Source organism: Entelurus aequoreus, linkage group LG18 (assembly GCF_033978785.1).
Source record: "Entelurus aequoreus isolate RoL-2023_Sb linkage group LG18, RoL_Eaeq_v1.1, whole genome shotgun sequence".
Taxonomy (NCBI): Eukaryota; Metazoa; Chordata; class Actinopteri; order Syngnathiformes; family Syngnathidae; genus Entelurus; species Entelurus aequoreus.
This window is the reverse complement of record NC_084748.1, coordinates 30,389,007-30,411,358: the sequence shown is the minus strand read 5'-3', so window position 1 is coordinate 30,411,358 and position 22,352 is coordinate 30,389,007. Positions and strand designations below refer to the sequence as shown.

The window sequence follows — 22,352 nt, the reverse complement described above, 5'->3', positions numbered from 1 at the left end:
TAATGCCATTGATGTTGAGATGTTGGCTCTGTATCTGTGTGTTTCGTTTTTATTCATGAATTTGTCTAATCTGTTGTTAAACAGTTTTTCAATGATTTTAGAAAATTGTGCAAGTAGAGAAACAGGTCTGTAGTTTGTAAACTGGAGTTTGTCTCCAGAGAAACACACCAGAGAAAGGAGAGGGTGATTCGGACTAAGGTTAAAAGCACTGCAATTGTTGCACGACACTTTTACACAAAATTATTTTGCATATCAAGAAAAGTTAACAAGCTTTTTTCACCACAGCGCCATCCGCTGTCGATATGTGTTGCATGTGTTATATCATGCATGACTTGTGGTGGATTCCATAAAAGGAAGTGTGTTTACAGCCTTCCCCCCTGCTCTTCTACCCTTCAAGAGGATGTCATATGTATTAAGAAATCAGAGAGAGGAAGAGAAGGAGAGGGAACTCTTCTTGCTTGCGGCAGCTTCAACCAGCATTTTTCTTCTTAAAGTCAATCTAAGATGCACTTTGGGTCAGGTGGACAGTCACTTTGGATACCGCTGCTCATTTTCTTAACGCTATGGGGTAAGCAGCGCTTCACTTTGCTTTGCATCGCGCTTACATATGCAGCCTCAAAGACGACTTGTGAAACTGATTGCTGTTGTGTTACATCCCCTTATTTTACCTAGAAGGGCTGCGGGCGTCAACGTCTTCTCCCGGTCTGCCGGCGCCGAAACTCACTGTTCATTCCTGGTCCAAGGACTCAGTGGTCCTGGTCTGTCGGGCCTCAGAAGGCCAACGCGGAATTTTCTTCTTGCTGTACCGCCAATCCAGCAAGGTTTTTTGTTTCTAAGGTGTCATGTGTGGGCTTCCACTAGACTCTACTTGATTGTGTTTCTCTCTTCATTCTTAAAGGTGGACTCAATGGAGTTAGAGTCTCCTTCAGAGGAGGTTCACTTCACCGTGCAACTCAAGAAGGGACCAGAACCTGAATTACTTTGCTGTTTGTACAGGAACCGGCAAGGCCTCTATAGTGCTTACAGTCCATATTTACCTATAGAGCACCCAAGAGGTGAGTGTAACTTTAAGATTTATTTTTGGAAAAGTCTGACATTTTACCCCAAACATCACACCATTGAGCAGCTGAGGCGTCACTTTAAAAAAACAAAAAAAAACAACAATCTGCACTGATTGTACTGCACATTTGGCATCAAATAATAAACACTCCCATCCGCCTTGGCTGCATGCAGGTGCTCCCCGCAATTTCTCATTGTCCTCTGCGCTGTGGGTGTGTGTGTGTGTGTCGCGGTTGTCACATCCTGCATTTTGTGTATAGAAAGCTCCCGCCCACACACAAGATCAAACACAAGGCGTGCTGCTGACAGCTACAGCAGGTTTGTGGTGAAACCGCCTCACCGTGCTACTATGCTAAATGGTAAATAGGAGAAACTGAAACATAATGTGGGTGTATAACGGTCAATACAATGTCCTCTCTTCTGGGAAGAGACCTTAACACAAGGGTAACTGCACTTTTTGGGGGAATTTGGCCTATCGTTCACAATCACTACGAAAGACATGACGATGGATGGATTTTTTTTAATGGATTCTAAAAAATAAATACATTTCAATAAAAGTCAGCTTACAGTGGAGCCAATGGGGGCGCCACTATTTCACCCATAAAACCCAATAAATAACCATTCAAAACCCCCCAACGAGACTCAATTTACAAACGTACATTTCATGACTTGAATATTACGTAAGTATCAGTGATATTGTTATTATAAACGCTTACGCAGACAAACTATTTATAGCGGCGCTGTAATCACTTCCTGTGTCCCCATGTTTATATCATCGAGTGGTGTGCTGCTTCCTCGCTTCCTTGCTCCCAGTAAGTTTTTCTAGATCATAAATCATACGTCTCACCTGGACAGAAGAAATCTGAGTAGGTATTCCGACAAGTTGGTACACTTTGACTGCCATTTAGGACACGATAAGCGCTTGTTACCCCCGCACTCCCACCCCGTTTCTTTGTGAGGATTATGAGACATTTTTGACCTAAATGGGAATATATCAACATCCTAGCAGTCGGCATCCTAATGACAGCAGACCTTGCACAGTAAGATATGTTTTAATATGTTTGTCGGCTCTCATAAAGTCTGCAGTGAGTAATAATCAGTAATGAAGAAAAATAAGCAAACGTTATGATGCGTTTTTGAAATTAATGCATCACGTAAGCTTAACATTATTATAAATGTGCCTGTTACTAAATGACATATATACTTACAGTGTCTATATACAGTAAGACCTTAATGGAAGTGTTTGGATGTTTTTTTAAGGGCTTTGTAGGCGAAATTGCGCAACTCCCATAGGTTCCTTTGTAAGCAGAATTTTGATCGCAATTATTTAATATTTAGAATGCATTAAAACATAAATAACGTCAATCGTCATGTCTCTCATGTCTCTCAAATAAAAAAACACAATTTTGGGGTGTATCTGCAGAATGTCTGGGAGTATCCACCCAATATTCAGCGTCCTTTGCAGTGGATATTTGTGTTTTCCATAACGAAGCTGTGTTTTCCTGAAATGTATACTTCTGACTGATTGTCATTCATCCAGGTCATTTTATTCTCAGGATATTGAATGGGTCACAACTGGACTGTTCAGGTTGTCCTAGCTACCGTTTCGCTTCATCAGTTCATGCTCGAGACTAGATAGGGCAGCTCTAGTCTGGGAGGGGTGTTGCCTCTAATTTAGGGCATAAACACCTGAATCCCACACCATCCCATCAGACTAGAGCTGTCCTATCTAGTCTTGAGCTTGAGCTAATGAACCCTGCTTGTAGTTTTTATTAGAATGTAGCAAATATTTTGTCCTATCATGTTTCAAACAGAGGTGTCCTGATTCGATATTGATATTGGATATCGTTCTGACAACAGCCAAAAAAAGTAGTATCATATTATATTGGTAAAATCTCAAAACAAGCAGTCCTGCAGCGCATTTACTTGTGCAAAGCTTGACAGCCAGTAAACATCAAAACAATATTTTAGTTAAGTTATGTTATGCTATAAGCTACTCGAAACTAGCAGCTACACAGCAGCTATAAGAAAGCAATTGCACACAAGCTAGACATATGTAAAATGTCCTTAATTTAACAATATTGCAGTCTAAAACATGACATGTGTCAATATAGACAAGTATAAAATACAAACCCCATTTCCATATGAGTTGGGAAATTGTGTTAGATGTAAATATAAACGGAATACAATGATTTGCAAATCCTTTTCAACCCATATTCAATGGAATGCACTACAAAGACAAGATATTTGATGTTCAAACTCATAAACTTTATTTTTTTTTGCAAATAATAGTTAACTTAGAATTTCATGGCTGCAACACGTGCCAAAGTAGTTGGGAAAGGGCATGTTCACCACTGTGTTACATGGCCTTTCCTTTTAACAACACTCAGTAAACGTTTGGGAACTGAGGAGACACATTTTTTAAGCTTCTCAGGTGGAATTCTTTCCCATTCTTGCTTGATGTACAGCTTAAGTTGTTCAACAGTCCGGGGGTCTCCGTTGTGGTATTTTAAGCTTCATAATGTGCCACACATTTTCAATGAGAGACAAGTCTGGACTACAGGCAGGCCAGTCTAGTACCCGCACTCTTTTACTATGAAGCCACGTTGATGTAACACGTGGCTTGGCATTGTCTTGCTGAAATAAGCAGGTATGGTATGGTATGGCATGGTAACGTTGCTTGGATGGCAACATATGTTGCTCCAAAACCTGTATGTACCTTTCAGCATTAATGGCGCCTTCACAGATGTGTAAGTTACCCATGTCTTGGGCACTAATGCACCCCCATACCATCACAGATGCTGGCTTTTCAACTTTGCGCCTATAACAATCCGGATGGTTCTTTTCCTCTTTGGTCCGGAGGACACAACGTCCACAGTTTCCAAAAACAATTTGAAATGTGGACTCGTCAGACCACAGAACACTTTTCCACTTTGTATCAGTCCATCTTAGATGAGCTCAGGCCCTGCGAAGCGACGGTGTTTCTGGGTGTTGTTGATAAACGGTTTTCGCCTTGCATAGGAGAGTTTTAACTTGCACTTACAGATGTAGCGACCAACTGTAGTTACTGACAGTGGGTTTCTGAAGTGTTCCTGAGCCCATGTGGTGATATCCTTTACACACTGATGTCGCTTGTTGATGCAGTACAGCCGGAGGGATCGAAGGTCACAGGCTTAGCTGCTTATGTGCAGTGATTTCTCCAGATTCTCTGAAGCCTTTGATAATATTACGGACCGTAGATGGTGAAATCCCTGAATTCCTTGCAATAGCTTGTTGAGAAAGGTTTTTCTTAAACTGTTCAACAATTTGCTCACGCATTTGTTGACAAAGTGGTGACCCTCGCCCCATCCTTGTTTGTGAATGACTGAGCATTTCATGGAATCTACTTTTATACCCAATCATGGCACCCACCTGTTCCCAATTTGCCTGTTCACCTGTGGGATGTTCCATATAAGTGTTTGATGAGCATTCCTCAACTTTATCAGTATTTATTGCCACCTTTCCCAACTTCTTTGTCACGTGTTGCTGGCATCAAATTCTAAAGTTAATGATTATTTGCGCAAAAAAAAAAGTTTATCAGTTTGAACATCAAATATGTTGTCTTTGTAGCATATTCAACTGAATATGGGTTGAAAATGATTTGCAAATCATTGTATTCCGTTTATATTTACATCTAACACAATTTCCCAACTCATATGGAAATGGGGTTTGTAGAATGTAGCAAATATTTTGTCCTATCATGTTTCAAACAGGGGTGTCCTGATTCGATATTGATATCGGATATCGATCTGATAACAGCCAAAAAAAGTAGTATCAGATTAAATTGGTAAAATCTCAAAACAAGCAGTCCTGCAGCGCATTTACTTGTGCAAAGCTTGACAGCCAGTAAACATCTAAATAAATATGTATTTCAGTGAAGTCATTTACAAAAAATAAACATGTTACGCTATAAGCTTCTCTAAACTAGCAGCTACACAGCAGCTATAAGAAAGCAATTGCACACAAGCTAGACATATGTAGAGTGTCCTTAATTGAACGATATCGCAGTCTAAAACATGACGTGTCAATATAGACAAGTATAAAATAATGATAGTTGCATATTGCTTACCGAAAAAAACTATCCAATGCAGAAGCATATTAGAAAGTATCCAGTAACAAACGTGTCCACATCATTAAGCTTATTGCGTTATGAGATTTTAAAGACTTTAAAGATTATTTATTGTTTAACATAGGTGTCGCCAAAAAACAATTACCAGTAAACTTTTTTTTTTTTTTTTAAACATGTCTTGTCCAGCCACTCATGCAAATCATTTTGTAGATGTAGATGCCCATATCTGCTATACAGAATTGCTTTACAAAAGTGAAGTGTGGGATATTCTTTTGTTGCCGTATTTGTATTTGGCTTTATTAAATGAAGCAATACAATTACCACTACACTTTAAATTAAAGACATAAATTTGTTCCAGTTAAAATAGGTTAGTGTTTTTCATACCTTCTATTGTTTTTTGTTTGAGTAGTTTTACTTGATAAAGCCTTTTTTTTTTTTTAACATTTCACAATACATAATAATAAAACTGTGTATGATTTGTGCTGGTATTGCATTGGTTAAGTATTGTTAACGACCAATACTCAATTGAGTATTGGTCTTAAGGCTCCAGTATTGTGTCAAAAGTGAAAAAAGTAATTTTTTATGTCAGGAGGCTCAATGTTTTTGCAATGCATTTAACAGTATTGGAATATCTTAAACTATGCAAACACATTGTAAAACATTATCAACTAGAAAATCAATACGTAATTTCTGACATTTCCTGAAAAGATAGATGAAATTCAACCCATAACATTTGACCTATAGCGGAATGAAAGAAACGAAGTAGACCCTCCTGTCATCGGCCCTCTTTGTCTATGCGGGACTGCTAGCATGCACACACAAAAGCGTAAAAATAAAGTAACGAAGCAGAAACGATCCGGATAAAACCTCAGTTGTTACTTATCCCATTTCTGATATTTTCTGAAAGTTTCATCAAATCAGCCCGTAACTTTGAGTTATTTTGTGAACGAACCAACCAACCATCCAACTGAACAAACCAAAAAATGAGCCAATCTACTGAATGAACCTATAAACTAACAAACGAACCAAAAAACAAAGCAAAGAATGAACTAACAAGCTAATGAACAGGCCAACAAACAAACCAATGAAAGAAAAAAAAAGATACAACCGACAAACGAGCCAACGAAACAACGAACAAACCAACGAAAAAACAAACAAAAGAACCGACAAACTGACAAACAAACCAAAGAATGAACCAACAAACTAATGAACAAACCAGCCAACGAATAAACCAATGAAGTCAAAACAGAAAGATCCAAAGAACGAACCAACAAACAAGCATACAAACGAGCAAACAAATGAGCCAACGAACGAACGACTCAACGAATGAGCCAAAGAATAAGCCAACAAACAAACTAACGAACAAACTAACTGCAACGATTACATACAGTATATCCTGGCAGAGGTAAACATATAGTTTTATGGTGTTGACAAAATCTTATTTTATTAATTTTTTCCTGAAAATGTCTTTTATCATTTAACTTCTAACACAGGGGTGGGCAATTAAATTTCACCGGGGGCCGCATAAGCAACCCGAGCACTGCTGGAGGGCCACACGACAATATTTCAATTAAATTTTGCTCAATATTATTTTTGATATACCGTAAGATAAATAATAATGATGATAATAATAATAATAATAATTAATAATAATAATAATAATAATTTAATTTAACCTAACTTAACTTTATACAAAAGCAGATTGCTTTTGATGGTCACTTTATCCTGCATTATCCAACATTTTTCCCCATCAGATTTGGACAACCATCTGTTGTTAAAAATAGTTTTTAATCATATTTATTTTATATTGTTTTTTATATTGGTTTTATATGTAATTGTTTTTTCTTTTTATTCAGTCATTGGTGGAGCTAAGGATAATATTTGAATATTGTTTTTAATATTGTTGTGCAGCACTTTGGAAACATTTTGTTGTTTAAATGTGCTGTATAAATAAAGTGGATTGGATTGTCACACCTGCCAGCTTGTCCCATTTCAGTCCTAACATGTCCAAACACGCATTTACCTATGTGAACAAGTCATTACCTGTGGTTGTCTCTTTAATTGACTGCATTTCTGCCAGCTACTCCGTGATTTGAAAGTCTGCAGTTATCCCACGTAAGAAGAAGAGCAGCTGGAGGTGTCACGTACATCACAGATCTCATCCAAAGTTAGCAAAAAACAGTCCAAGTCTCCGGGCATTATCAGCGCAACAGAGTCCAATAAGCACTACTTAATAAACTCTCCGTCAGAAAACGCCTTACTTTTTCTGGCGCTTTTGTGAGAAATGACGAAACTTGTCCTGACGGCTGCATCTCTGGGGGTGTGAAATATGGCAAAAAGTCCTTGTTGGCTTTGCAGTTTTACCATCAACGCATCAGCCTCCCTTACGCGCGCTTCATCAGACACATTCCGGTATATTCCCTCGTGTTTCTTCGTGTAGTGGCGATTAAAATGATATTCTTTAAACACAGCAAGCTGTGTACCACAAATTAAGCACACGGCTTTACCATTAATTTATGTAAAGAAATACTTGCCAGTCCAAAACACGCCATTCCTCATCAACTTTTCTTTTTTTAGCGTCTCATCACTTGTCTCTATGCACCTTCACTCACAGGTTCCCCCCGGACAGATGGCATAAATAACACATTTCAAAATAAAAGCAGCACAGTTGTATTGCGCGCACGTCATAGATGTTTTTTAAACTTTATTTTGTAATTAGTTATTGCGCCGTTCAATTCACTCACAATCGCACACGCGCATACGTCCACACGGAAGTAATACAAATAATGCTTTTCAAAACAAAAGCAGCACCGTTGTATTGCACACTCGACATAGATACTTTTTGAAATTTATTTTGTAATTTATGATTGGCCTCACGCGGGCCGGAGAGGGATGCGCAAAGGGCCGGATGTGGCCCGCGGGCCGTACAATACCCAGGTCTGTTCTAACACAACCTAGCGAACATTTAACCATGATTGTTTTTGTTATGCCAAGAAAGGAATAAAAAAAAAACCTTTGGGTGAGATGCGAAGTAGGTTGTCATAATTTGTGCATCAAAATGTCAATTTTCTTCATATCAGATTCAAGTCTTTGTATACTCTAGCCCAGGGGTCACCAACGCGGTGCCCGCGGGCACCAGGTAGCCCGTAAGGACCAGATGAGTAGCCCGCTGGCCTGTTCTAAAAATAGCTCAAATAGCAGCACTTACCAGTGAGCTGCCTCTATTTTTTAAATTGTATTTATTTACTAGCAAGCTGGTCTCGCTTTGCCCGACATTTTTAATTCTGAGAAAGACAAAACTCAAATAGAATTTGAAAATCCAAGAAAATATTTTAAAGACTTGGTCTTCAGCTGTTTAAATAAATTCATTAAATTAGAAAAAATACAACCTTAAAAATGATTTTAGGATTTTTAAACACATATACCTTTTTACCTTTTAAATTCCTTCCTATTCTTTCCTGACAATTTAAATCAATGTTCAAGTAAAAAAAAATTTTTTATTGTAAAGAATAATAAATAAGTTTGAATTTAATTCTTCATTTTAGCTTCTGTTTTTTCGACGAAGAATATTTGTGAAATATTTCTTCAAACTTACCATGATTAAAATTCAAAAAAATTATTCTGGCAAATCTAGAAAATCTGTAGAATCAAATTTAAATCTTATTTCAAAGTCTTTTGAATTTTTTTAAAAATTTTTGCTCTGGAAAATCTAGAAGAAATAATGATTTGTCTTTGTTAGAAATATAGCTTGGTCCAATTTGTTATATATTCTAACAATGTGTAGATTGGATTTTAACCTATTTAAAACATGTCATCAAAATTCTAAAATTAATGTTAATCAGGAAAAATTACTAATGATGTTCCATAAATTATTTTTTTAATTTTTTCCAAAAGATTCGAATTAGCTAGTTTTTCTCTTCTTTTTTTAGGTTGAATTTTTAATTTTAAAGAGTCGAAATTGAAGATGAACTATGTTTCAAAATTTAATTGTCATTTTTTTTCGTGTTTTCTCCTCTTTTAAACCGTTCAATTAAGTGTAAATATCATTAATTATTAATAATAACATAGAGTTAAAGGTAAATTGAGCAAATTGGCTATTTCTGGCAATTTATTTAAGTGTGTATCAAACTGGTAGCCCTTCGCATTAATCAGTACCCAAGAAGTAGCTCTTGCTTTCAAAAAGGTTGGTGACCCCTGCTCTAGCCTTTAAATAGACCCCCCTTTTTTAGACCAGTTGATCTGCCGTTTTCTTTTCTCCTTTGCCCCCTCGCCGGGTTATTCCGGTTCCGGTGACCATGGATGAGATGCTGGCTGTCCAGAGTTGGGACCCGGGGTGGACCGTTCGCCTGTGCATCGGTTGGGGACGTCTCTGCGCTACTGACCTGTCTCCGCTCGAGATGGTCTCCTGCTGGCCCCACTATGGACTGGACTCTCACTGTTATGTGGATCCACTAGGGACTGTACTTACATGGGGGGTTACCCACATATGCGGTCTCATAGTCATTCACATCGACGTCCCTTGTGTGGGCTCTGTGCCGAGGATGTCGTTGTGGCTTGTGCAGCCCTTTGAGACTTTTGTGATTTAGGGCTATATAAATAAACATTGATTGATTGATTGATTGAAGTCAAATGGCCAATTCTACTCCAGATGCCATGCCAAATAGGACATGTAGAAAATGAATGAATGGTTGGAAAGACACAGATCTAAGATAAGGAGTCCAACAACGGACTGATGACTTAATTAATAAAAACATGTTCCCACTAATACTCATAGTTGCCTTACCCCTGCAGGTGTTTCCCCAACATCAGCCATCCCCTCCTTGCCTCCTCCAGTCTTATCGGTGGATCCCCCAGGTGGCGTGGTTAACCATGGCACCATGTTGTCCTTCAGCTGTTCTGCTCCAGGCCTTGTCCAGTCTGGTCACAAACAGACCTCCTTCCTTTTGGTGAGGGGTGGTTCAGGAGAAGAGCCTCAGGCCGTCCAGGGATCAAACTTGGAATCCCAACCCGGAGTCTTCAGCATGGGGCCGATGAAGCAGGGACAGGACGGCGAGTATACGTGCTTCTACCAGGTCACTAGTAGAGAGGAAGTGGTTAATTCAAGTGTCAGCAACGCCGTTCGAATCATATTAAAAGGTGATTGTTCTGAAATATATTAGTCAGCATATGTCATGCTGACTAATCTTAACTGTGCTCTGTTTATGTCCAGACGAGCTGCCAGTGCCTACCCTCAGCCTCCAGCAACATGCACAGGTGTGGCACATGCTCTGCACAGGGTCCCCCGCATACCCAGGTGCGCTGTTCAACCTGTACCTGCTAGACGGTCAACTTCCTGTCTCCGGTCATCATGTACAAGCCACCGGCCATGAGACCACGTTCCCTGTGCCGGTGCAGGACACACTAGTGGTCTCCTACCAGTGCCAGTACAGCGTCCTCTTGGGAGGGAAGTGGAGTGATTCTGAACGCAGCCGCCCCCTGGCTATTTCAAGAGGTACTGACATACTGTATGTGGGGATAAGGTTATTCAAGATAATATTTATTATGAAATGTAATTATTCACAATTAAATACTATGATATTTACATACAATTGTACATACATATGATATACAGTATATATCATTTCAAATACATTTAAATTAGTTTTAATAATTTTTTATTGAATCCTAAAATCCCAATACAACTATATTAAAACTACTTAACTTTAAACTTACTGAGTTAAACTAAAGAAAAGTAATGAAACACAATATTAATGAGAATACAATAAAATACAGCAATATTTGTGTAAACCTCACTTTTCATGATTTTCTAAAAAACAAAATTGTACTATTTGTATTTGAATTTAAACAACATCTCAAAGTATCAAATATCAATATTAGGTGTTACTGATCTGATATAAAGTTAAGTTAAAGTACCACTGATTGCCACACACACACTAGGTGTGGTGAAATTAAATCTCTGCATTTGACCCATCCCCTTGTTCCACCCCCTGGAGGGTGAGGGGAGCAGTGAGCAGCAGCGGTAGCCGCGCTCTGGAATCATTTTGGTGATTCAACCCCCAATTCCAACCCTTGATGCTGAGTGCCAAGCAGGGAGGTAATGGGTCCCATTTTTATAGTCTTTGGTATGACTCGGCCGGGGTTTGAGCTCTCAACCTACCGATCTCTGGGCGGACACTCTAACCTCAAGGCCAGGTATCGTATTGTAAGTGAAGAAGTAGTATCGGGACACCAATAATTACAGTGTCGCAACAAGATTTTTTACAAAACCGTATGCAATATTTGTTGCATATAATTTTTTTTTTTTTTTAATGGATGCTGTGATTTTATCCACAAACAATATCTAGTCTTTTTTCAGTAGTTTGCTTAACAAGTGTATAGTTTCCTCCTATATTATCGGCGATGTGCACTTTATGTAAAAAGTGACCGTCTTGTCGTTTCAGGTCTTCCACCACCATCAACACCAGGTAATATTACATGAATACAAAGACTTCATACTCTAGCATATATCTATTTCATGTGTGTGTGTGTGTAGATGTTCCAGGCGTGGACTGGCCTCTTATTCTGGGCTCTCTCTCTGCTGTGGTGCTCTTCTTATTCTCAGTGGCACTGGTGGCTTTCGCACTACACAAAAAAGGTATTTCACCATCGACCTCTGCTCTGTTTAATTTTTTAAACGTCACTTCCTGTCAATGAGAAAGGACGCAAAGAAAAAAAGCTCCGCTTCTGCTACCGGAGTTTTTGTTAAGTCTGAAGATTTTGACCACTGATTTGACCACTGATTTGCGATCACAGCCACAGGAGAGTCACCTGGCATCTTCGATCTGATTTTGGTCAGTTGAGAGGCACTGATACGCTGAAATAAGGCGAGCGGAAGAGCCGTTAGCCTCAAGCCAAAGGCGCCTCCCGCAGTTCAAAGCGGTTGCCTAGCAACCAAAAGTTACGGCGAGTTTACAGCTGTTTTAAAGTGATCCCGACGTCGCAGAGTGATATAAGTTGACAGGCTGACACCTCAAATTGATCTCTGAACGGCGCAAGGTACGAAATTGTTGAAAAAACAAGTTAAAAGTGCCGCAAGTCGCTAAAGAAGTAACTGCCCTTAAGACATAAGAGGCGCTGACGTCAGTGACTGCCGCGATGCCAAAAGTTAAAGGATTGACTGGAAAGACTGATTTGAGGCTGGGCACAGGACATGATGGGATTCAAGAAGGGATACTACAAAAAATACTCCAGGAATTTAAAGAAGAAATGATAGAAAAATTGGAAGAATTGATGGATGGATGGAAAGAGGATATGAAAGAAATGAAAGAAGAAATTAAAGAAATGAAAAAAAGAGAACAACTCCAGAAATAAAGAAGCCACTGAAATGAGCAAACAAATGAAGATCCTTCAAGAAGACAACAACATGCTGAGGAACATCATAGATGAAATGGATCAGGATAAACGAATGAATGATATCATTGTGACAGGGCACCGAATTAAACCAAGATCCTATGCGAAAGCTGTGAATAATGAAGGTGAACCAGATGAAATGGATATGGTCTCAGCAGAACAGCAAGTGGTCAACTTTCTGCAATCAAAAGAAATTGAAATTGACATTAATACCATCGAAACATGCATCCCACTGAACGGAAGAAACAACAACGCCACTCCAGTCGTGCTCGTGAAACTCTTAAACAGAAAATCTAAAATGGCACTGCTGAGACAGGGAAAGAAGCTGAAGGGAACAAATGTGTACATGAATGAGCATCTCACAAAACGTAATGCTGGAATCGCCAAGAAAGCACGCGACTTGAGAAGGCAGGGAAAAATCCAGGGAACTTGGAGCGCCAACTGTAAAATCTACATCAAGCTGAATGGAAGTCCAGAAGCAAGAGTAATTGTTGTCCATGACATCAAGGACCTGGACAAATTTTAAAGTTTACACAGCTACCACAACAACGATGATAATGGACTCTGACAGAAAACAAGCACCTAAATTCAGCATCGGCACTACTATGTTCCAAGGGACGACTAAACAAGAGGACCTAGATTCAGGATTGCATCCACCTACACTTATAGAGATTATTGAAACAACATCAAAGTTTATGGAACAAGAAAATATGGAACTAAAAAATTTCTGCAACAAAGATCACAAAAACCAGGATTTGGAAAATGATATAGATCCAGATACAAATTTTTTCTCCCAAATCAGTAATAGTTGTTTTTATTATACAGATGATCAATATAATAGCAACATTGAATGTGATAACAAATTGTCAATTATTCATTTTAATAGTAGAAGCTTGTATGCAAATTACAACAACATTAAGAACTTTTTGGAACACATCAACGAACCCTTCAAAGTGATTGCTGTCACAGAAACATGGATTGATGATAAAAAAGGAATAGATTTTGATCTGGAGGGATATGAACTAAACTACATCAACAGAACCAACAAAAATGGAGGAGGAGTAGCTGTGTACGTGATGAAGAACCTGAACTACAAAGTGGTAAAAAACATGTCATTTGCCATAGATAATATCTTAGAATGTATAACCATTGAAATATGTCAGGAAAAAAGCAAAAACATATTCATCAGTTGTATATATAGATCACCTAAGTCAAGTATAGAAACATTTGAAGAATGGATCAAGGCAACTTACATGGACAATGGTCAAAGAATAATGTTCTTATGTGGTGACTTTAATATTGACTTATTGAACCCCAACAAGCAAAAGTCTATTGATGACTTCATTGATACAATGTACAGCATCAGTCTATTTCCTAAAATCACAAAGCCAAGCAGAATCACAGGACAATGTGCCACACTTATTGATAATATTTTTACCAATGATTTTGATAATAACACTACAAGTGGTCTACTTATAAGCGACGCTAGTGATCATCTGCCAGTTTTTACAATATATGATGGAAACTACAAGAAGAACATGGAAGACAAAAGGACATTTCGAAGACTATGCACAGAGAAGAGGATGACTGCCTTCAAAATTGAACTACAAAAGCAAGATTGGGACAATGTTTATAATGAAAAAGAGGTTGATGAAGCATATGAACATTTCTTAAACAAGTTCATAATACTTTATGACAAACATTGTCCATGGATACAACTCAGTAACAAGCAGAGAAAGAATAATCAACCATGGATGACAAAAGGATTAAAAAATGCTTGTAAGAAGAAGAATACACTATATAGAACATTTATAGCACAAAGAACTATAGAGGCAGAAATTAAGTACAAAAAGTATAAAAACAAGTTAACAGACATACTACGATCATGTAGAAAAGAATATTACAGTGAATTATTGGACAGGAACAAAAATAATATGAGAGCAACATGGGGCATGCTCAATAGCATTATTAAAAATGGAACTAAGAGGGACTACCCTCGATACTTCTTAGATGAAAATTAAAAAAATGACAACATAAAGGAAGTAGTTGAAAGCTTCAATAATTATTTTGTAAATATTGGACCAAAATTGGAAGAAAGGATTCCAGACCCAGTTCCAATTGAGGACTATAATGATACCATAGAGCGAAATCCCAACTCCATGTTCCTCAGTAATGTGACACAGGAGGAAATAGTTACAATCGTGAAAAAATGTAAATCTAAGACTTCAACTGATTGTAACGGAATTGATATGGAAACGATAAAAAAGGTTATTGAAGAGATCTCAGGACCATTGATGTATATTAGTAACCTATCATTTCAAACAGGTACATTTCCAAACAAAATGAAAATAGCTAAAGTTGCACCAATTTATAAGACAGGAGACAAACATCAATTTACAAATTATAGACCTGTTTCTCTACTTCCACAATTTTCTAAAATCATTGAAAAACTGTTCAATAACAGATTAGAAAGTTTCATAAATAAAAATAAAATACTCGAAGAGAACCAATATGGATATAGAGCTAATGTTTCAACTTCAATGGCTTTAATTGAAATTACAGAAGAAATTACCAATGCAATAGATAGTAAAAAAATGTGCGGCAGCGGTTTTTATGGATCTAACTAAAGCATTTGACACAATTAATCACAATATTTTCATCAAAAAACTAGAACGATATGGCATCAGAGGGTTAGTCTTAAACTGGATAAGAAGTTATCTAACGAACAGGAAACAATACGTGAAGCTAGGCGAACACACGTCTACAACGCTAAATATATCCTGTGGTGTACCTCAGGGATCAATACTAGGACCTAAATTATTCAATCTCTATATAAATGACATTTGTAAAGTTACAAAAGATTTAAAGTTAGTATTATTTGCGGATGATACAACAGCGTTTTGTTCAGGAGAGAACACACAGGAGATAATACAAATAATAACAGAAGAAATTAACAAATTAAAAAGATGGTTTGACAAAAACAGACTATCGTTGAATCTTAGTAAAACTAAAATAATGCTATTTGGTAACAGTAGAAGAGAAAGTCAAACACAAATACAAATAGACGGAATAGAAATTGAAAGAGTAAACGAAACCAAATTTCTAGGTATAATGATTGATGATAAATTGAACTGGAAATCTCACGTAAAAAATATACAACATAAAGTTGCAAGAAACACGTCAATAATGAATAAAGCAAACATGTTCTAGACCAAAAATCCCTTCATATTCTCTACTGCTCACTAGTGTTACCATATCTGAGCTACTGTGTAGAAATATGGGGAAATAATTACAAAAGTACACTTCATTCATTAACGGTGTTACAAAAAAGATCAGTTAGAATAATACATAATGTTGGCTATAGAGAACATACAAACCCTTTATTTATTGTATCAAAAATACTGAAATTCCACGACATAGTGAATTTGCAAACAGCTAAAATTATGCACAAAGCAAACTATAACCTGCTACCCAAGAATATACAACAATTCTTCTCAAAAAAAGAGAAATATAATCTTAGAGAAAAACGTAATTTAAAACATTTGTTTGCACGTACAACACTTAAGACCTTCAGTATATCTGTATGTGGAATTAAATTATGGAATGGATTAAGCAAAGCAATCAAACAATGTACTAATATGATACACTTCAAGAAACTCTTCAAACTTAAAGTGTTTACAAAGTACAAAGAAGAAGAACCATGACAAACATTCTCAATTTATTTCATCCATCCATTCATTCATTCTTAAAGTAATCTTATTTATCTCATCATATGAAATATGACTTACTTCACCAATTATTATTATTAAATTCTTACTATTATTTATTTATTTATTTTTATTGTGATTACTTATGGAGTTTATTGTGAAAAAATTGTGAACAGGAAGTGAACAAAAAGTTTTGCAACTGTTATGTAAAGAAAAGGGGTAGGATTAAATAAGCTCTGCTTCTTCCTACTCCTTTTCGAACATGTTGAAAAGAAACTGGAAATTGTGATGTATCATGTTGTATGCTTGCATGTTTGAAATAAACTCAAACTCAAACTCAAACTCAAACCTACAGTTGCGATCAAAAATTTACATAGACTTGTAAATAACATAATGTCATGGCTGTCTTGATTTTCCAATAATTTCTAGAACTCTTATTTTTTTGTGATAGAGTGATTGGAGCACATACTTGTTGGTCACAAAAAACATTCATGAAGTTTGGTTCTTTTATGAATTTATTATGGGTCTATTGAAAATGTTACCAAATCTGCTGGGTCAAAAGTATACATACAGCAATGTTAATATTTGGTTACATGTCCCTTGGCTAAGTTTCACTGCAATAAGGCGCTTTTGGTAGCCATCCACAAGCTTCTAGCAAGCTTCTGGTTGAATTTTTGACCACTCATCTTGACAAAATTGGTGCAGTTCATCTAAATTTGTTGGTTTTCTGACATGGACTTGTTCCTTCAGCATTGTCCACACGTTTAAGTCAAGACTTTGGGAAGGCCATTCAAAAACCTTAATTCTAGTCTGATTTAGCAAACTTTTGATCGCGACTTTAAGTGTGATTTTCATGTCTTTTGTTTTGTTTTAAGTAAAAGCAGCAGCGGAGGAAAAGAAGAAAAGGTATTAGAGGCACAGTCGTTAATTCATGTCTTAAATAGAGAGGAATGACCCTTTTGTTTAATGATGTAGGCAAGAAGCAAAGTTTTGGACTCAGGTTCATGGCAAGGACCATGTGGTTGGTGAGTCCAACATGAACTTCTCCAGAATTGGATGACTGGACTGATAATATTGTTTCGGCAGACCTCACCGTCAGATGTTCCAGCGTCACCTCCCAGGTAATTATTAATCAGCAACTATAACTTCACTTGGCAACAACAACATCTGCACACTGATTAATAGATAACCTTAGTGGTTTATTCCAACCTTTGTAACTACCTTTGCACATATTCAGATAACCAGTTGATCCTGACAATACAAGTCCAATTGAGTTTGTCCTTAGAATCCCTCTCACTGCTTGGGGTCGGGTTGGCTGAGTGTGTATCTGAAAAAGACGTTTTGCAGACTGAAACAAAACGATACCATATCGCCAACCAGTGGGCCTTGTGTGCTATTATGTGCTTAGGTAGTGTGTAGCTGCTAGCTCCTAAGAGCCTATAGCCTACCATGTTTACATTTTGTAAATGACTTCACTGAAACACATGAAAATACCAACCTCGTTGGAGGACATTTAGAGCCTAACTGGCTGTCCAGCTTTGCACAAGTAAACACGCTGCATGACTGCTTGTATCTGAATTTATATAGAAGATTTTAGATGCAGGCCAATATAATCCGATACTTTTTTGGCTGATATCGACCGATATCCAATGTCAATATCAGATTAAAACACTCCTGGACACTAGCATATACTATAACTATGTGAGCTACCGCGCTAACAGTACACTCACATTTTGACTGCAATATCATGCTAGGTTAGCCTATTAGCTACAAAAAATAAATACATTTGGTGCTCACAATTCGGCAGGGGTTTCTAACCTTTTTGATCACGGGACCCAACTTGTCCACTACAGAGTGGCTGGAATGACTCTTGATTTTATTCATATTCATTAATTATATCTAATCTTCTTTCAGTTTACAACATTGTCATGATATGAAAGTATGTGTAAATCACAAAGATTATTTATTTAACACATATAACCTTAGGAATAGGTCAGGCTAATTAAAATAACCAAATATACTGTGTGAGATGGGACGAAAAATACATTTACATACAATTATGTTGTGCTTAAATGAATAAACTAAATTAACAATGCAAATGTTTCTTAACTAAAGTGTCAATATAGTTTAAGTGCAAATAAATCACCACTTTAGTCACCATTTTTGCGCTTTAGAAACTTCTCTATGACTCAGACTTCTTCTGTTTGATGTTGTCATTAATGCCACAAGTGGTGGAAAAGTGTATTACAACTGAGTACCGGACCACAGCTGAAAAACTGATATTTTTTGGCGGCCCAACCATATTGGGCCTTAATGTTAGGAAACACTGCTCTAGGGTACATATTTGTTAGTTCGAACATCTTTAAAAAGTCAATTTTGCACTACAGAGTGGCTGGAATGACTCTTGATTTTATTCATATTCAATAATTATATCTAACCCACTTTCAGTTTACAACATTGTCATGATATGAAAGCATGAGTAAATCACAAAGGTCATTTATTTAACACATAAACCGTAGGCTTAGGTCAGGCTAATAAAAAAAAAATAATTAACCAAATATACTCTGTAAGATGGGACGAAAAATACATTTACATACAATTATGTTGTGCTAAAATAAATAAACTAAATTAACAATGCAAATGTTTCTTAACTAAAGTGTCAATATAATTTAAGTGCAAGTAAATATACAGCTTCACCACTTTAGTCACCATTTTTGCGCTTAAGAAACTTCTCTGTGACTCAGACTTCTTCTGTTTGTTGTTGTCATTACTGCCACAAGTGGTGGAAAAGTGTATTACAACTGAGTACCGGACCACAGCTGAAAAACTGATATTTTTTGGCGGCCCAACAATATTGGGCCTTATGGTTAAGAAACAGTCCTCTGGGGTACATATTTGTTAGTTCGAACATCTTTAAAAAGTACATTTTGCACTACAGAGTGGCTGGAGTGACTCTTGATTTTATTCATATAAAATCTTTCAGTTTACAATATTGTCATGATATGAAAGCATGTGTAAATCACAAAGATTATTTATTTAACACATAAACCTTAGTCTTAGGTCAGGCTGATTAAAAAAATTAAATTAACCAAATATACTGCGTAAGAGAACGAAAAATACATTTACATACAATTATGTTGTGCTAAATGTTTAAACTAAATTAATAAGGCAACTGTCTCTTAACTAAAGTGTCAATATAATTTAAGTGCAAATAAAAATACATCTTCACCACTTTAGTCACCATTTTTACGCTTAAGAAACTTCTCTATGACTCAGACTTCTTCTGTTTGATGTTGTCATTACTGCCACAAGTGGTGGAAAAGTGTATTACAACTGAGTACCGGACCACAGCTGAAAAACTGATATTTTTTGCCGGCCCAACAATATTGGGCCTTATGGTTAAGAAACAGTGCTCTGGGGTACATATTTGTTAGTTCGAACATCTTAATAAGTAAGTAAATTTTGCACAATTGGGACTTTTAAAAAAGTTGATTGAGTAAGCATGAATTTGAGTGATGAAAACAGCATCAAGTCTTGAAATAAACAACGACTGATTATTTTCATGTGCATGAAGTATTCTGTAGGCACTACCCAAAACACAGCTGTAATGTTTTAAACAGTCGCCATAGCAACAGTAGCGACGCTATTCTCTCTCTCTTAGAAGCTATCCATCTGTCTGATTTGGAAGCTGGCACTGCCAGGCCAAATTATTACCAATTGTTGCCTTATAGAGAACCTCAGCTGTACGCATTGAATTGCTAATGCATTTTCTTTACCAAGCGGAGATGTAAGCTGTGCAGAAAATAGAAGCCCTGGTGCAGGAAATGATTTCACGCTGGGCTTCGCTCGCAGCTTGCGCTCTGTGATTGTGTTGATGTTGTGTGCAGGAATGGGCCAATGGGAACTCAACCTCCAGATCGCCGTTATGGAACTCCCTCTCCACGTTCTCCGGCCCCGTCCATTAGAACTCTCACTCTCTTTGGTGTATTTATACTTTATTACAGTATATCTATGTAGCATCCGCTGCCTTTAGCACAGCAGGACAGGAAAAGCAATTTTCACAAGTTCCTCTTTCATGCGACGCGGCACACTTGTACTTATAATTAGACCGAATAAACAGTATTACTGAAACACAAGCTATTTGCTTGTGGCAATTATTGATGTTTTATATTGTTGGTTTTTTTGGGTTATTCCTAGTGTTACCTGTGGGGAGGTTCAAACCTGGAGTGGTACTGGCATTAAAAAAAATATTAATCTTAATGTTGTAAAACAAGAAAAAATAAGAGAATAATTCATTCTGGGTAAAAATGTTGTTTTCAAATCTTTCTTGATCGGATTAAATTTTTTTAATAATAAAAACAAATAAAAACATTTGTGGTCTAATTGTTATTTGTATAAACTTTGTAAAAACAGTGCACTGGATTACTCCTTATTTTATTGTCTGATTATTAAAACTAATGAAGTCACACTTACTGTACATTAAATTAATTTCACAGGATGTAGAGTACAAAGTCATGGTGTAAATGTTTTGCTAAATAAGCATAATATAGTTAAAGTTAAAGTACCACTGATAGTCAAACACACTAGGCGTGGTGAAATTACCCTCTGCATTTGACCCATTCCCTTGTTCCACCCCTTGGGAGGTGAGGAAAGCAGTGAGCAGCAGCGGTGGCCGGGCTTGGGAATCATTTTGGTGATTTAACCCCCAATTCCAACCCTTGATGCTGAGTGCCAAGCAGGTAAGTAATAGGTCCCATTTTTATAGTCTTTGGTATGACTCGGCCAGGGTTTGAACTCACGACCTACCGATCTCAGGGCGGACACTCCAACCACAAGGCTACTGAGCATGGGTATAACGGATGTACAGAGGTGGTTAGAATCCAAATAGTTAAATAAATGATAAATGGGTTATACTTGTACAGCGCTTTTCGACCTTCAAGGTACTCAAAGCGCTTTGACAGTATTTCCACATTCATCCATTCACACACACATTCACACACTGATGGCGGGAGCTGCCATGCAAGGCGCTAACCAGCAGCCATCAGGAGCAAGGGTGAAGTGTCTTGCCCAAGGACACAACGGACGTGACTAGGATGGTAGAAGGTGGGGATTGAACCCCAGTAACCAGCAACCTTCCGATTGCTGGAACGGCCACTCTACCAACTTCGCCACGCTGCCCCTTACTTGAGTAACAGTAAGTATTCAGTGAAAAAAACCCTGAGTACTGAGTAACTTTTCATTGATTTAGTAGCTATTTTTAATGGTACTTGCATTATAACCGTAGTTCACATTTTACAGTCACTTATGTTATAATAAGGCTAATGTTAGCATACGCGCAACGAAAGCATAACAAAAACAAAAAAAACATCTACAATTTACCACAACGTGTTTTCTGTAGTTGGAAGTGGAATTCTTATAGGCTGAAATGTGAATATTTCTACTGACACAGATGACAGCACATTATATAATTGTTATTTTTTCTAGTTTGTGAAGTAAATATTAAGAGTTGCGCTGTATAGTCTGACGTCGTGTCACTTTTTACAGTGTGGAGATTGAGTGCGGTCATGTGTCTGCCAGGCTGTGTTTGATTGGTGAAATGGTGTCAAACGGTGAAACAGTGTCATGTGACCGTTCCCGCTAAAACAGGGATTCTCAAACTTTGGTACGGAGAATCTATCTAGTGGTGTTATGTCTTAGACGGGGGGAAGGAGACAGCACAACAGCAGCAGTACAAACTCAATGTATTTATTGAGTGATTTATGATTACGTAGGGTGTGTATGCTACTATGTGTTTGAATGTAAACTATGTGCTGGAATTAATATATAAAGATACCGTAAGGGGTGTTGTCATGCGTGTTGAATGGTGGCATCCAAATCCAGAGGGAGAAGGCAAAGAGGTCCGGGGGTCCAAGCGGGGTCGTAGTGCTGGAGAGAGCGTCCAAAGTCCAGGCAAGGTGTCGGGTAATCAGGAGGGCAAACAGGATTCAGGGGAATATGACAGCAGGAGCTGAGACAGGGACTGTGGGAGGAAGGAGAGACGAAGGAGATCAAAAACAAGGTACGAAGAAACAAGCACAGGAGAAGAACAC

The 22,352-nt window shown here is 37.5% G+C and overlaps 1 protein-coding gene across 2 annotated transcripts; it reads left to right on the top strand.

Annotated features, from left to right (window-relative positions):
• The first annotated feature begins 420 nt into the window (after positions 1–420).
• Positions 421–20,551, top strand: LOC133633570 (uncharacterized). Of its 2 annotated transcripts, XM_062026134.1 has the most exons (11): positions 421–568; positions 673–821; positions 899–1,055; positions 9,959–10,303; positions 10,377–10,658; positions 11,608–11,631; positions 11,700–11,801; positions 17,139–17,169; positions 17,239–17,288; positions 17,350–17,384; positions 20,151–20,551. In XM_062026134.1, exons 1-11 carry the CDS (start codon positions 505–507, stop codon positions 20,226–20,228), a joined length of 1,317 nt encoding a protein of 438 aa, XP_061882118.1. In that variant the 5' UTR covers positions 421–504; the 3' UTR covers positions 20,229–20,551. The 2 variants fall into 2 exon arrangements, with proteins under 2 accessions (XP_061882118.1, XP_061882119.1); XM_062026135.1 differs by lacking the exon at positions 673–821 and having other exon boundaries at positions 447–568.
• Positions 20,552–22,352: the final 1,801 nt, after the last annotated feature.